The sequence below is a fragment of the Herpailurus yagouaroundi genome, unplaced genomic scaffold (genome assembly GCF_014898765.1).
Source record: "Herpailurus yagouaroundi ecotype Mexico unplaced genomic scaffold, PumYag 100, whole genome shotgun sequence".
Taxonomy (NCBI): Eukaryota; Metazoa; Chordata; class Mammalia; order Carnivora; family Felidae; genus Herpailurus; species Herpailurus yagouaroundi.
This window is the reverse complement of record NW_024412391.1, coordinates 12,908,445-12,921,114: the sequence shown is the minus strand read 5'-3', so window position 1 is coordinate 12,921,114 and position 12,670 is coordinate 12,908,445. Positions and strand designations below refer to the sequence as shown.

The 12,670-nt window shown below is 42.0% G+C and overlaps 1 protein-coding gene across 1 annotated transcript in view; it reads left to right on the top strand.

Annotated features, from left to right (window-relative positions):
- EXOC4 (exocyst complex component 4) overlaps positions 1-12,670 on the top strand; it is a 762,629-nt gene that overhangs the window by 692,517 nt on the left and 57,442 nt on the right. The window contains exons 16-17 of the mRNA XM_040471923.1: positions 7,074-7,252; positions 11,197-11,356. Of these exons, the coding sequence (XP_040327857.1) occupies positions 7,074-7,252; positions 11,197-11,356 (339 nt within the window). The remainder of the gene's footprint in view (positions 1-7,073; positions 7,253-11,196; positions 11,357-12,670) is intronic.

Here is a 12,670-nt window from a genome sequence, read left to right as displayed (position 1 = left end):
GCTTTTTTCATTCTTCATTATCTTGTCCAGTGAGTTACTTCTTAATTGCTTATGAACACCTTGTGAGTGGAGTAAGAGAAGAAGCATTGCAGATTTGAAATGTTTTACCCAGCATTATTTCCTGTTTTGTTTCTCACTTGCAGCTGTCCAGAAAGAAAGGCTCTTCCTCTGTGTTTTCTGACTTGTTTTACGATAGTTTGTAGTTTTGTTTTCTGTTTACTTACAGGCTGACAGTGAAATAAATCGGGTGGTTTCTATGAATAGATAAATGCAATAGACAAAACAAAAACCAAAACAAAAAACAGTAACATTCTTATGCCTCTGTTACCCGGGTTGCACAGAAAAGCAAGGGAACATCAACTTAATTACTATCACAGCTCCTGGAATTTATGCTAGCGATTGTGTTGGGAGCACAGCGTCTTCCACATTCAGAATTAGCTGGTTGTCCTATAGTTAATTCCAAGTGGGAGATTTTCAACACATTTGAGGAAGTCTTTTATTTTTTTTTTTAATTTTTTTTTCAACGTTTATTTATTTTTGGGACAGAGAGAGACAGAGCATGAACAGGGGAGGGGCAGAGAGAGAGGGAGACACAGAATCGGAAACAGGCTCCAGGCTCTGAGCCATCAGCCCAGAGCCTGACACGGGGCTCGAACTCCTGGACCGCGAGATTGTGACCTGGCTGAAGTCGGACGCTTAACCGACTGTGCCACCCAGGCGCCCCGAGGAAGTCTTTTAAATCCTCAACCTCTAGTCTGTCCTTTTTATTTTGGTACATCATGACAGTACTATTCTTAATGCTGAACATGTTTTAGTCATTATTTGTTAACTCTACAAGAAACTGCCCATTGCTCTATCTCCTTCAACATTCGTTTAAAAACAGAAAAAGGTCATTGTAAGAATGAAGAACAAAAAGGACCGAGTTTGAGAGTCCTGGATGCAGAATTCTCTTTCCTTGACTTTCACTCAGAGCACTGAACATGTTTATTTTCTCAAAGTTAAACTCCTTCGTCTTATAACATGGTTTCAGGTTGCTTTCTTATGAATGTGCTCCATATTGTCTTTGTCCCTTTGAAAGTATGGTAGATGACACTAGGCAGAAAGCTCCATGGATGGCTCAGATAATGAATGTGGACACACTTCATTCCTTGTCACAGGAATGTGCATTTTTGTGTGCATCTGTTTATACGGTTGATGACACTGTATCAATAGGCCGTACGTATAGGATCCGTACACGGTCCTATAATAATGCTGAAATAAGGAGACTGCTGAGCGCTCTGGATATCCACAGCGCGTGACCGTGGAAGAGACTCTCGGCTCCCAGAAGTCAGGAATCAGGTGTGCCTTGTTCATTCCTGTGGCTCCAGAACCTGGAACAGTCCTGCTACATAGTAGGTGCTCAATAAAAACCTGAATGCTTCTTGCGAATTAGCTGGTTTGAAATCAAGCCTCGATAAAACACGTGCTATTTCTCCAACCAAAACCTGTTGCCCTTTCAAGAAAATGAATTGGTTTGGAGACTCTGTTTTCACCATATGCTGTCTAAGAAGTACAGAGATGCATGCCCAGCATCACCCTTGTCACCAGAATCTGCTAGTGTTTGTTTTGTTCCCATCCTGCCATACAAGAGAATTAGAACTCAGGCCCTGTCACTCAGGAGCTGGTGCAATGAAGAAGTGCCTGGTTAGGTACTGTCTCTGGTACTTTTACCCCAGAAGCCACTGAAATAAGATAGCACCACAGAAATTAACAGGGAAAAAAAAGTATGGAAAATGCTAGCAAGAAGTCCAGAACAATTTTAAACGCCCAAGTGTGTCTTTTTCACCAAATTTTTTTTATATCCGTAGCCTGTATTTTTCTGTAACATGTTAAAGTTCAAGCCAGAAAGTGTTCTCAAATCCAGTAGGTTCTGCATTTAAGGACCCGTCCAAAGAGCATTTGACATTTGACCTGCGTCACTTTCGGTCACATTTAACCAATAATCAGCCCCTTTCCACAGTTTGAAGCCTAAGGCAAATGACACCCCCAAGAAATGAAAGACATGGTGAGACCATTTAAAATTGTTGAGGTGGTGTTTTTTTTTTTTTTTCCTATTTGAACTTTAGAAGAAGAAAATTAAGTTGCCATTTGAGTCCAAGATGCCAAGAATGTCACCTTTATCGGCTGATTTCTCTCGCCATCAGGAGGGCTCTAAGTGGGTTCGACAGCAATCGCCTGTCACTGTTGGGATCCTGAGTGTGCACTTTCTGAAAATCAACCACCCTGCTGTGTAATCAGCAATATTTGCAGAAAACCTTAATGCCAAGGTCGTGTTAAGGTCAGCAACAACATGCCAGAATCCAAAGAAAACACTTTTTGAATTTGACATTGGCCAGCGACTGTTTTCTTTTTCACCTCTAATCACTGGGGGGAGAGGAAGAGCGTACCTTAAAGCCGTCTTGCTTCTCTCTTCTGCCACTCACTTCAGGATCTTAGAAGCGCTCCCCTCCAATTCAGGAGAATGTCCCCAGCAGTCTCTGTCCTTTCAGTTGCTCCCATTCTTCACCATCAGCCCCCCCGTTATACTGTGCTAGAGTGATCTTGCCAAAGCTTGTATCTGATTATATCATTCCACCTCTTAAAATCCTAAGGCTCCCACCTCCTAAGGCTCCCTGGAAGCCGTTCTCGGATGAAACCCAGAATCCTTAGATGGCCTCCAAAGCTGAATGACCTACCCATGTCCCCAGGCTCACCTCATGCCCCTGTCTTCGTATGTGATCTCTGCATACCAAAAGGAACCACTTGTCATTCCTCAAAACCAACCTTCATTCACACCCTCATGCCTTTGTCCAGAGTCTTCCCTTGCTAGAGTTATGTCATCTGTAATTTACTGTAAAAATACCTTAGCACTGATGGCTTGATCTTATTTTCAGCTAAGAGCTGCTCAGTTTAAATGTCAACCACAGTAGCCATCAATTTCCCTAGTCATGAATCCCACCCCAGATTGGTCAACTTTCATTCTATCAGAAGGGTCACCTTCCGGAGGGCACTGCAACCAGTGCAGTTACTAGTATCTTGATAACACTATACACCTTGCCAATTAGCAGATGAATGCCAGTATAAATTTTTGTTGGCGAAATTAGTCATTAGTTGATGCAGCTATTAGATCACCACTGATAATGAAAATGAACTGATAGTCAAGATACTTAGATTCCCCTGCATGAGCAGGTTATAAGAATACATCACATCCTATACAAAATTATAAAACCTAAAACTATAAAACTTCTAGAAGAAAACATAGGGAAAGGAATTCTGTGACTTTGTGTAGCCCAAGATTTATTACATAGGACCCGAAAAACACCATCCAAAAAGAAAAAAATGATAAATTGAAGTCCATCAAAATTGAAAACCATTTTTTTTAAATTTTTTTTAACGTTTATTTTTGAGACAGAGAGAGACAGAGCATGAACAGGGAAGGGTCAGAGAGAGGGAGACACAGAATCTGAAACAGGCTCCAGGCTCTGAGCTGTCAGCACAGAGCCCGACGCGGGGCTCGAACTCACGGACCGCGAGATCATGACCTGAGCGGAAGTCAGACGCTTAACCGACTGAGCCACCCAGGCGCCCCGAAAACCATTCTTAAAAAGACATCACTAAAATGAAAAGACAAGCCAAAGAGTGAGATAAAATATTTGTAAAATGCATATCTAATAAAGGAGTTGTATCCAGAACATATAAAGAACACCCAAAACAACCCATTAAAAAAGTTGGGCAAGAATTATGAGCACAAAGGTATATGGATGGCAGGCAAGCACATGAAAATATGCCCAACATCATTAGTCATTAGGAAACTGAAAATTTAAAATCACAGTGAGATATCACTGTACACATCTATTAGGATGTGTTTTATTAATTTTTTTTTAAACTAACAAACACTGAAGGCTTTATGCAGAGTGAACTAAGTGTGACAAAGACAGATACTGCATGGTGGCACTTATATGCAGAATTGAAAAAAAAAAGTCAAAGTCATAGAAACAGAATAGGAAAGTTGTGGCTGGGATTAGGGGAAATAGAGGTTGGTAAAGGTACAAACTTTTAGCTATAAGGTTTGAATAAGGCCCGAGAATCTAATTTAAAACATGGTGACTATGGTTGATGACACTGTATTGTATAATTGAAATTTGTTAAGATGCTAAAAGTAGAACTTAAATGTTCTCATTGTTAAAAAAAAAAAAAAAAAAAAAAAAGAATAAATATGTGATGGACATGTTCATTAACCAGACTGGGGAAAGCCTTCCACAAGGAATATGTATATCAAATCATGATGTGTACTTACAACGTCTCACAGTATTATAGATCAGTTATACCTCAGTAAAGCTAAAATCTTTTTATTTTTTTTTTTATTTTTTTTTTAATTTTTTTTTTTTTCAACGTTTATTTATTTTTGGGACAGAGAGAGACAGAGCATGAACGGGGGAGGGGCAGAGAGAGGGAGACACAGAATCGGAAATAGGCTCCAGGCTCTGAGCCATCAGCCCAGAGCCTGACGCGGGGCTCGAACTCACGGACCGCAAGATCGTGACCTGGTTGAAGTCGGACACTTAACCGACTGCGCCACCCAGGCGCCCCTAAAATCTTTTTAAAAACTGGTGACAGTAGGTGCTGGTGCGGATGCTCAGCGTCTGGAACTCTCGTACGCTGCTGGTAGGAAAGCGAAATGGCATAGCACCTTTGGAAAATAGTTTGGCAGTTCCTTTTTTTTTTTTTAATTTTTTTTTTTTAATGTTTATTTATTTTTGAGACAGAGAGAGACAGAGCATGAACAGGGGAGGGGCAGAGAGAGAGGGAGACACAGGATGTGAAACAGGCTCCAGGCTCTGAGCTGTCAGCACAGAGCCCGACGCGGGGCTCGAACCCACGGACCGCGAGATCATGACCTGAGCCGAAGTCGGACGCTTAACCGACCAAGCCACCCAGGCGCCCCAGTTTGGCAGTTTCTTATAAAATTAAAATATACTTATCTACATGACCCAGTGATTCTAGTACTTACCCATTGGAAATGAAAATTTGTATTTACCCAAAATCCCGTACCTGAAGCAGCTTTTTGTGATATCACCCCAGAGTAGAAACAGTCCAGATGTCAACGGGCGAATGGTTAAATTGTGGTACCTCCATACGGTGGAGATCTGCTCAGCAGTCACAAGGAATGAACAATAAAGTGGATAAATCACAGATGCCTCAGGCTGACCACAAGAAGCCAAACTCCGAAAGCTGCATACTCTATGATTCCATTTATATGGCACTCTGGACAAGACAGAACTATAGGAAGGAAGCTTAGATAGGTCAGTGGTTGCCAGAGCCTTGGAGTATGGGTAGGGGTTGACTGCAGAGGGGCTCACGGGAACTCTAGGAGTGATGCTGTTGTTCTATAACTTGATCACGGTGGCGATTGTACAACTGTGTAGATTTGTCAAAACTACACTACAAAATACACTAAAAAGGGTGATTTTTTACTGTTGATACATTATTTCTCAGTAAACCTTACTTTAAAAAAGAAAGATGAAAGCCAAGCCTAAAGATCCAGCATTACGGATAAGGCCCAAGGCTTTTGCAGCCGTTTGTTTAGGAGTATTTCCTTTTACTTAATGCAGACTAGAAGGGTACCAGAATTTTGACTCTGAACCTGCCGTGGTACGATCAGACAGAGCACCTACAACAATAATTAGGACTTCACTGAGCTTATAGGAAAGACTGTTCGAACTGTGCCTGCCAACGGATAGAAGGTTTTGGTTTTGGTTTTTTAAGAAACGCCTATATGTGTGGTAGAATTATTTGGACTGAAACCTGCTTTCATTACAGCTTAACACAAAGGTTATGGAGTGGCCAGTCTTGACCCATCTCAGACTTCTTTGGCAATTACCAGTAACTACCAAAAAGACCCTAAGAACTGTGCATGGTCAGAGTGATCAGGCCATGTCAACAGAGGAATGCACTCCTTCCTCAAGCTCATTCAGATCATCTTTCTTACTTAAGTATCACCTCCTGTTGTGAACCTGTCCTGACGCTCCATGGCAGGTTTCCATGGCACATGGATACATGTGCTTCTGAGTGAGACGCTGCCTTCTTTTGGTCTCTGTCTCTCTCTTTTTTTTTTTTTTTTTTTTTCCTCAGTCTGCCCGACTAGGCTAGGGAGTGTTTAAGGGCATAAATCATGTCGCACATTCCCAAGGCCGAGCACAATTTTATTTTTAAATAAGTTTATATTGGCATTTTACTTAAGTAATAGATGAATAATAATAAATATGATAATAGCAATGATAGCCAACACTTACTATGCACTTGCTTTGTGCCAGGCCTGTGCTGTATGCTTTATGTTCACCAGCTCCTCCGAGCACCTTATGAGGTAGGTGTGGGCATCATCTAGACAAGGAAACCGAGAAAGTAACTTGCCCAGAATCACACAGCTAGAACATGTTGGAATTGGGAATTGAAACCAAAGTAGTCTCATTCCAAAGCCTGCTCTTTAGAGCTCTGTGACCTCTGCCTCTCATTTTCACTATAGTAATATCCACTGAAAGATACAGTGCTTTTCACAGTATGTGTATAATCCAGTCTTTGAAAGGAATCTTAGGGGTGCCTGGGTGGCTCAATCGGTTAAGCGTCCGACTTCGGCTCAGGTCTTGGTCTCGCGGTTTGTGAGTTCGAGCCCCGCGTCGGGCTCTGTGCTGACAGCTTGGAGCCTGGAGCTGCTTCCGATTCTGTGTCTCCCTGTTTCTAGCCCTCTCCCGCTCACCCACTGCCTGCCTTACCCTCTCTCAAAAATAAACTTCTTTTTTTTTTTTTTTTAAAGGAATTTTAGAGTTCATTTACTCCTCATCCCCAATGTTTAGATGAAGCAAGTGAGGATCACAGAAGCTGACTTGCTCAAGATCTCTCACTTGCTAGGTGGCTTTCCAGGGAATGAGCAGAGGAGTACATAAATATGTACAGAGCCACAGCTGCCTTAAGTGTTTGGGTGTTCTGTCACAAGAAGATTATCGTTTTCGTCAGGAAAATGTGTTACTAACCGCTCTCTCCATCCTTGCCTCTCTTAGGGTTCACTGTTTCCATTACCTCATCCCCCTTGCAAAGGAGGGGAACTATGCCATTGTCGCTAATGTGGAAAGTATGGATTATGACCCTCTGGTGGTCAAGCTCAACAAAGACATCAGCGCCATTGAAGAGGCCATGAGTGCCAGCCTTCAGCAGCATAAGTTCCAATATATATTTGAAGGTCAGACCCTGCCTTTGCCCTTGGGATCTGGGGAGGAAGGAAGGGTGAAGGGTTTTTTGTGTGTGTCTCTCTACTTTTGAAGTTCAAAACTTGTAGTTGTTTGGGGTTTTTTCCTTGTCTTTTCTTTTTGGATTAAAGCTGCAATACCTAGCTTCTCTGTGTATGGCTAGGTGCACAACAATATGGCTGCCATCTGCTCCCGGTTGATGAGATTTAATCCAACATAAGGCAGATAGATGGCAGTCTGGCTGCCTCCCTGACATGTCACTCATAAGAATTGGGTAAATATGTAGAGTGGGCCATGAGACCCACTCAAGAGGAGTTCATAAAAGGAAAAGAAACAAGATGCCTGGGTGGCTCAGTTGGCTAAGCATCTGACTCTTGATTTCAGCTTGAGCATGATCTTACAGGTTTGTGGGGTCGAGCCCCACAACGCAGAGCCCATTTGGGATTCCCTCTCTGCTCTCTCCCTGCCCTTCTCCCACGTGTGCATACATGTGCGTGCTCTCTCTCAAATTAAAAATAAATAAACAAAAATTAAAAAGCTCTAAAAAAAGAAAAGAAAAAGAAACACATATACAATGAGAAGAGGACTCTGAAAGATCTGTCATTGGCGAAGATTATCAGTGAAAGGGCGAGGTTTCTCTCAAAGAATGCCCTGTTGTCTGAAAAGACCAGAAACCTCTGATCAGCAGAGATTTTAGGAAGGCTGCATCCATGAATGCCTCGGGGCAGGCCAGCAAGGAAAGGTATGAAAGACAGTTCCATCTAAAGGCATTCACCTTCAACATTTCAAAATATGTGATGCCAGGGGCGCCTGGGTGGCGCAGTCAGTTAAGCGTCCGACTTCAGCCAGGTCACGATCTCGCGGTCCGGGAGTTCGAGCCCCGCGTCGGGCTCTGGGCTGATGGCTCGGAGCCTGGAGCCTGTTTCCGATTCTGTGTCTCCCTCTCTCTCTGCCCCTCCCCCGTTCATGCTCTGTCTCTCTCTGTCCCAAAAATAAATAAACGTTTAAAAAAAAATTTTTTTTTAATGAAAAAAAAAAAAAAACAAAATATGTGATGCCAGCCAAATAAGTTTTCATGCTGGAGTCCCCCACTAGGGACCCCTTTTTGGACTTCAAACTATATTCCCTTCTTTCTTGTTTTGGTTTATTTGTATGTAGGCCTGGGTGCCAAAAGTATCTACGAGGTCTCTCAAAATTAAACCAGTGTTATTTCAAATAATTAAGAAGGTACACTGTGCAAATAATCGTGGAACCCAGAGACAGGAAAGAAATGCTGGGTCATTGCTCACTTTATAAAACAGTTATGTTCCAGCACATTTGGACCCCGAAACTAAAAATCTTATTTTCCCACTAAATTGTATCATAAAGATGGAGGTATGTTCTGAGAGGAAACTATCCCTAAAAGACTTAAGCCAAAAAGTCTAAGTGATTAAAAGGTGAGCTGTTCCTTGCATGGTGCTGACACTCCAAGGGCCGCAGCGCTGCCCATCGGAGAAGCCACTCCTCACTCACTGCACAGTTTCCTTCTTGCTCTTGACCAGGGCTCTTCTAAGCCCTATCTATCAACATTTGCGGTTCCCAGACTTTCTCTCTCATTTTTCCCAGCCATTTCTTAACATCTAATCCTGATGAGTAGCGACATCTTCTTGAAATATGAGCATAACACACTGATGTAGAATAGGGTTTAAGAAACCATAAATTGGAGACCTTCTGTTTAAAAAGCTCTAGCTATTTCTCCGTGACACCACTTTCCAAATCAAAAAGGCGTAATACGGAATTTCCCAAGGGGTAGAGAGTGGGGGTGACAGGATCCCAGTCTTTGGTGTGACAGAAAAAAGTATGTTACCACAGGTATTATATGAAATTGCCATGGGCACCTAGGTGGTTCAGTCAGTTAAGCATCTGACTTTGGCTCAGGTCATGATCTCACAGATCATGAGTTCAAGCCCTGTGTCAGGTTCTGTGCTGACAGCTCAGAGCCTGGAGCCTGCTTCAGATCCTGTGTCTCCCTCTATCCCTGCCCCTCCCCTGCTTGCGCTCTCTCTCTCTCTCTCTCTCTTAAAAATAAGCAGAGAGGGAGCAAGGCAAACTATAAGAGACTCTTAAATACTGAGAACAAACTAAGGGTTGATGGGGGGTGGGGGAGAGGGGCATTGAGGAGGGCATCTGTTGGGATGACCACTGGGTGTTGTATGAAAACCAATTTGACAATACATTATATTTAATAAAAAATAAAATTAATTAAAATAAATAAACATTTTAAAAAATTCTTAATTTGAAATTACCAGTATACAGTGGTAATGTAAAGCAGACAACCCCTAATAGGTTTTATTTTTAATTATTATTACGATCTATTATACATATTTATTAAAATAAATTTACTTATTTAATATATTGATTATTATTTGCTATTCTCTATAAACAGTGCACCCCCCCTCCCCCATTGCCTACACTAAGGGCAAACTGCATTTCACCATGGTGGAATAAAATTATGCCTGAAGTTACGGGCTCAGTAAAATCACACCAAAACGTGACTTACAGAGATTTTTCACATCAATCAGTTGTCTGGCTTTACATGTAAAATCCACGTGTGTGTTTCTTTTTCTTTGAGTAAAAAGCCTTTTGCTTCACTTTCAAATGGTAACACCTACAAGTGAGTTCGTGGTCTGGAAGCAACACTGGATGAGGGGAGCTGAAGCAAGAGAGAATGTTCCTCCTCTCCTTTTTTGACCTTCATCCTAAACGAGGAAACTCATTTTGCAGATAGTGGGAGTCATCGAACCTGAAGAGGTGCCATGAGCTCCCATCTGAACCTTCACCACAGAGGAACTCTGCCTTTAGAAGGGGGAAGATATGGGGCGCCTGGGTGGCGCAGTCGGTTGAGCGTCCGACTTCAGCCAGGTCGCGATCTCGCGGTCCGTGAGTTCGAGCCCCGCGTCGGGCTCTGGGCTGATGGCTCGGAGCCTGGAGCCTGTTTCCGATTCTGTGTCTCCCTCTCTCTCTGCCCCTCCCCCGTTCATGCTCTGTCTCTCTCTGTCCCAAAAATAAATAAAAACGTTGAAAAAAAAATTAAAAAAAAATAAAGGGAAGATAACAAAAATAGTAGACGGCTTGTAACGAGCCGGACTAGCTTTCGAGTTCTAGCAAAAGCTTTGACAAATGGCAACCCACATGCATCAATTTCTTATTCTATTTTTGCCTTTTTAGGTTCCAAATCAACTTTTGAGCCAAAAGTACACCCCTGGCTTTTTTTGTGGGAGGAAGAGGAAAGCAAACAATCATTGTATTTACATGTGTTCATCTCTGCTTCCAAAACCACTTTGCAGAAAAATGAGTCCCACTGCTCTTGAGTAGTTTATAACAACCTGGCGTATTTTCTTTCTTTTTTTTTTTTAACTTTGTAATGTTTTTATTTTATTTTTGAGAGAGAGAGAGAGAGAGAGAGAGTGTGTGTGTGTGTGAGCGAGGGGTAGGGGGTAGAGAGAGTGGGAGACACAGAATCTGAAGCAGGCTCCAGGCTCTGAGCTGTCAGCACAGAGCCCGGCTCAGGGCTCGAACTCTAGAACCGCGAAATCATGACTTGAGCAGAAGTCAGACACTTAACCGACTGAGCCACCCAGGCGCCCCTAACCTGGCATATGTTCTAAGCCCCTGGTATGACAGCTTACGATATATATGGCAGTGCTGGAGCTATGGATTTACCAGGTTATATTACATAAAGCCTCTCCATATCTAACTATTAGGACAATATTTAAATACTCTGGAACAAGTGTAAGATCAGTGGGCACAACAACCCTCACAGGTATGTTTTCTTTGGTCGTTTAAATTTGTGGAAGATGACAAGAGAGAAATCCTTCCATATTCATGTGTAAGTTCATGCAGGGTGGCACTAATCTATCTTCTCTTTTCCCTCCACTGACGTGTGCTGGCCCCTCAGGCCTGGGTCACCTGATCTCCTGCATCCTCATTAATGGTGCCCAGTACTTCAGGCGCATCAGCGAGTCCGGCATCAAGAAGATGTGTAGAAACATTTTTGTCCTTCAGCAGAATTTGACCAACATCACCATGTCGCGGGAGGCAGACCTGGATTTTGCAAGGTAGGAGGAAAGATTGGGCGAAGTCCCTTGTACCAAAGCCAAGATCCCATTGCCCGTAAAAATCATTTAGAAAATGGATTCTCGGTACTGCAAAAGTTAATTTAACAAAAAAAAAAAACAGTGAAATAATTAGATGTTCTTTAGTCTTAGAGAAGGTAATTCGATACAATTCTGTTGGATGCTTAACCTCATTTAAGCAGGTAGTTTTCCCTCTTGTCTAAGCTAAGCTCTTACTACAGAACTTCGGTAACTTTTTTCTTATTATGAAAGTAATATTTGCTCACTGCCTAAGATCTGTGACATAAAATACAAAAAAATAAAATAAACATTACTCCTAAGACTTTCATCCAGAGACTTTGACATTGGGCGTTATTTCTCCTGGCTTTTGTGCCTGTGCTAAGTATGCAAGTGAATTTTCATACTATGCGTGCATGCAGTTTCTCTTTTTACAAAATTGGAACTATGTTAACGTAATTTTATATTTGCTTAACTGCATTTTCCCATATCAGTACTATTCCTTGAAAACAGTGTTTTATGTATATAAAAATAATATATAAAATGTATAACATACAAAATATGTGTTAATCAACTGTTTGTGTTCTCAGTAAGGCTTCTGGTCAGCAGTAGGCTGTTAGTAGTTAAGTTTTCTGGCGGGGAGTCAGAAGTTATACACAGATTTGTGACTGTGTGGGAGGTTGGCGCCCCTACCTTCCCACACTGTTCAAGGGTCGGCGGTATCACGTTTAATACCTGAACACTTACTCCGCGGCATAAATTAGGCATTATTTAATCATTTGCAAATTTTTTAAGCTTTAGGATTTTTTCCCTTTTTTTCTCTCATTATACCTAACAAGGGTTGAGTGTATGTGTCCATGAATCTTTTTCCTCATCTGTTCTCTCTTCCCAGTTGAAACCCGTCTTCTCTTCTCATGTTCGTTGTGGGGGCTCATTGTCAACCATGCCCACCCTTCATGTCCTTGAAGGCTCTTCTTTTAAATCGCACTCTTCCTTTCTCTGTCCTAGGTTTGCTGATCTCAGTTTTTAATGTTTCTTTATAATGCACTTTTTCAAATTTAAGAGGTGATTTTATTCTCTCTTCGTGTGGTCTCAACGTCGGCTCTCCCTTGCTTAAATCATCAGACCTTTGGAGCTTCAGTGAAAGTGAAAACAGTTTTGCAGAGGATGAATGATTATCGTACCGTGGTGCATTACTGCTGTTTGTACCTTGGTGAATTATTCCACAAACTCCCTTATGGCTAGAAAGTCATTTGTTTGTAATAGTGCAGAGTTCTCCTGCCTAACATTTAGTACTTC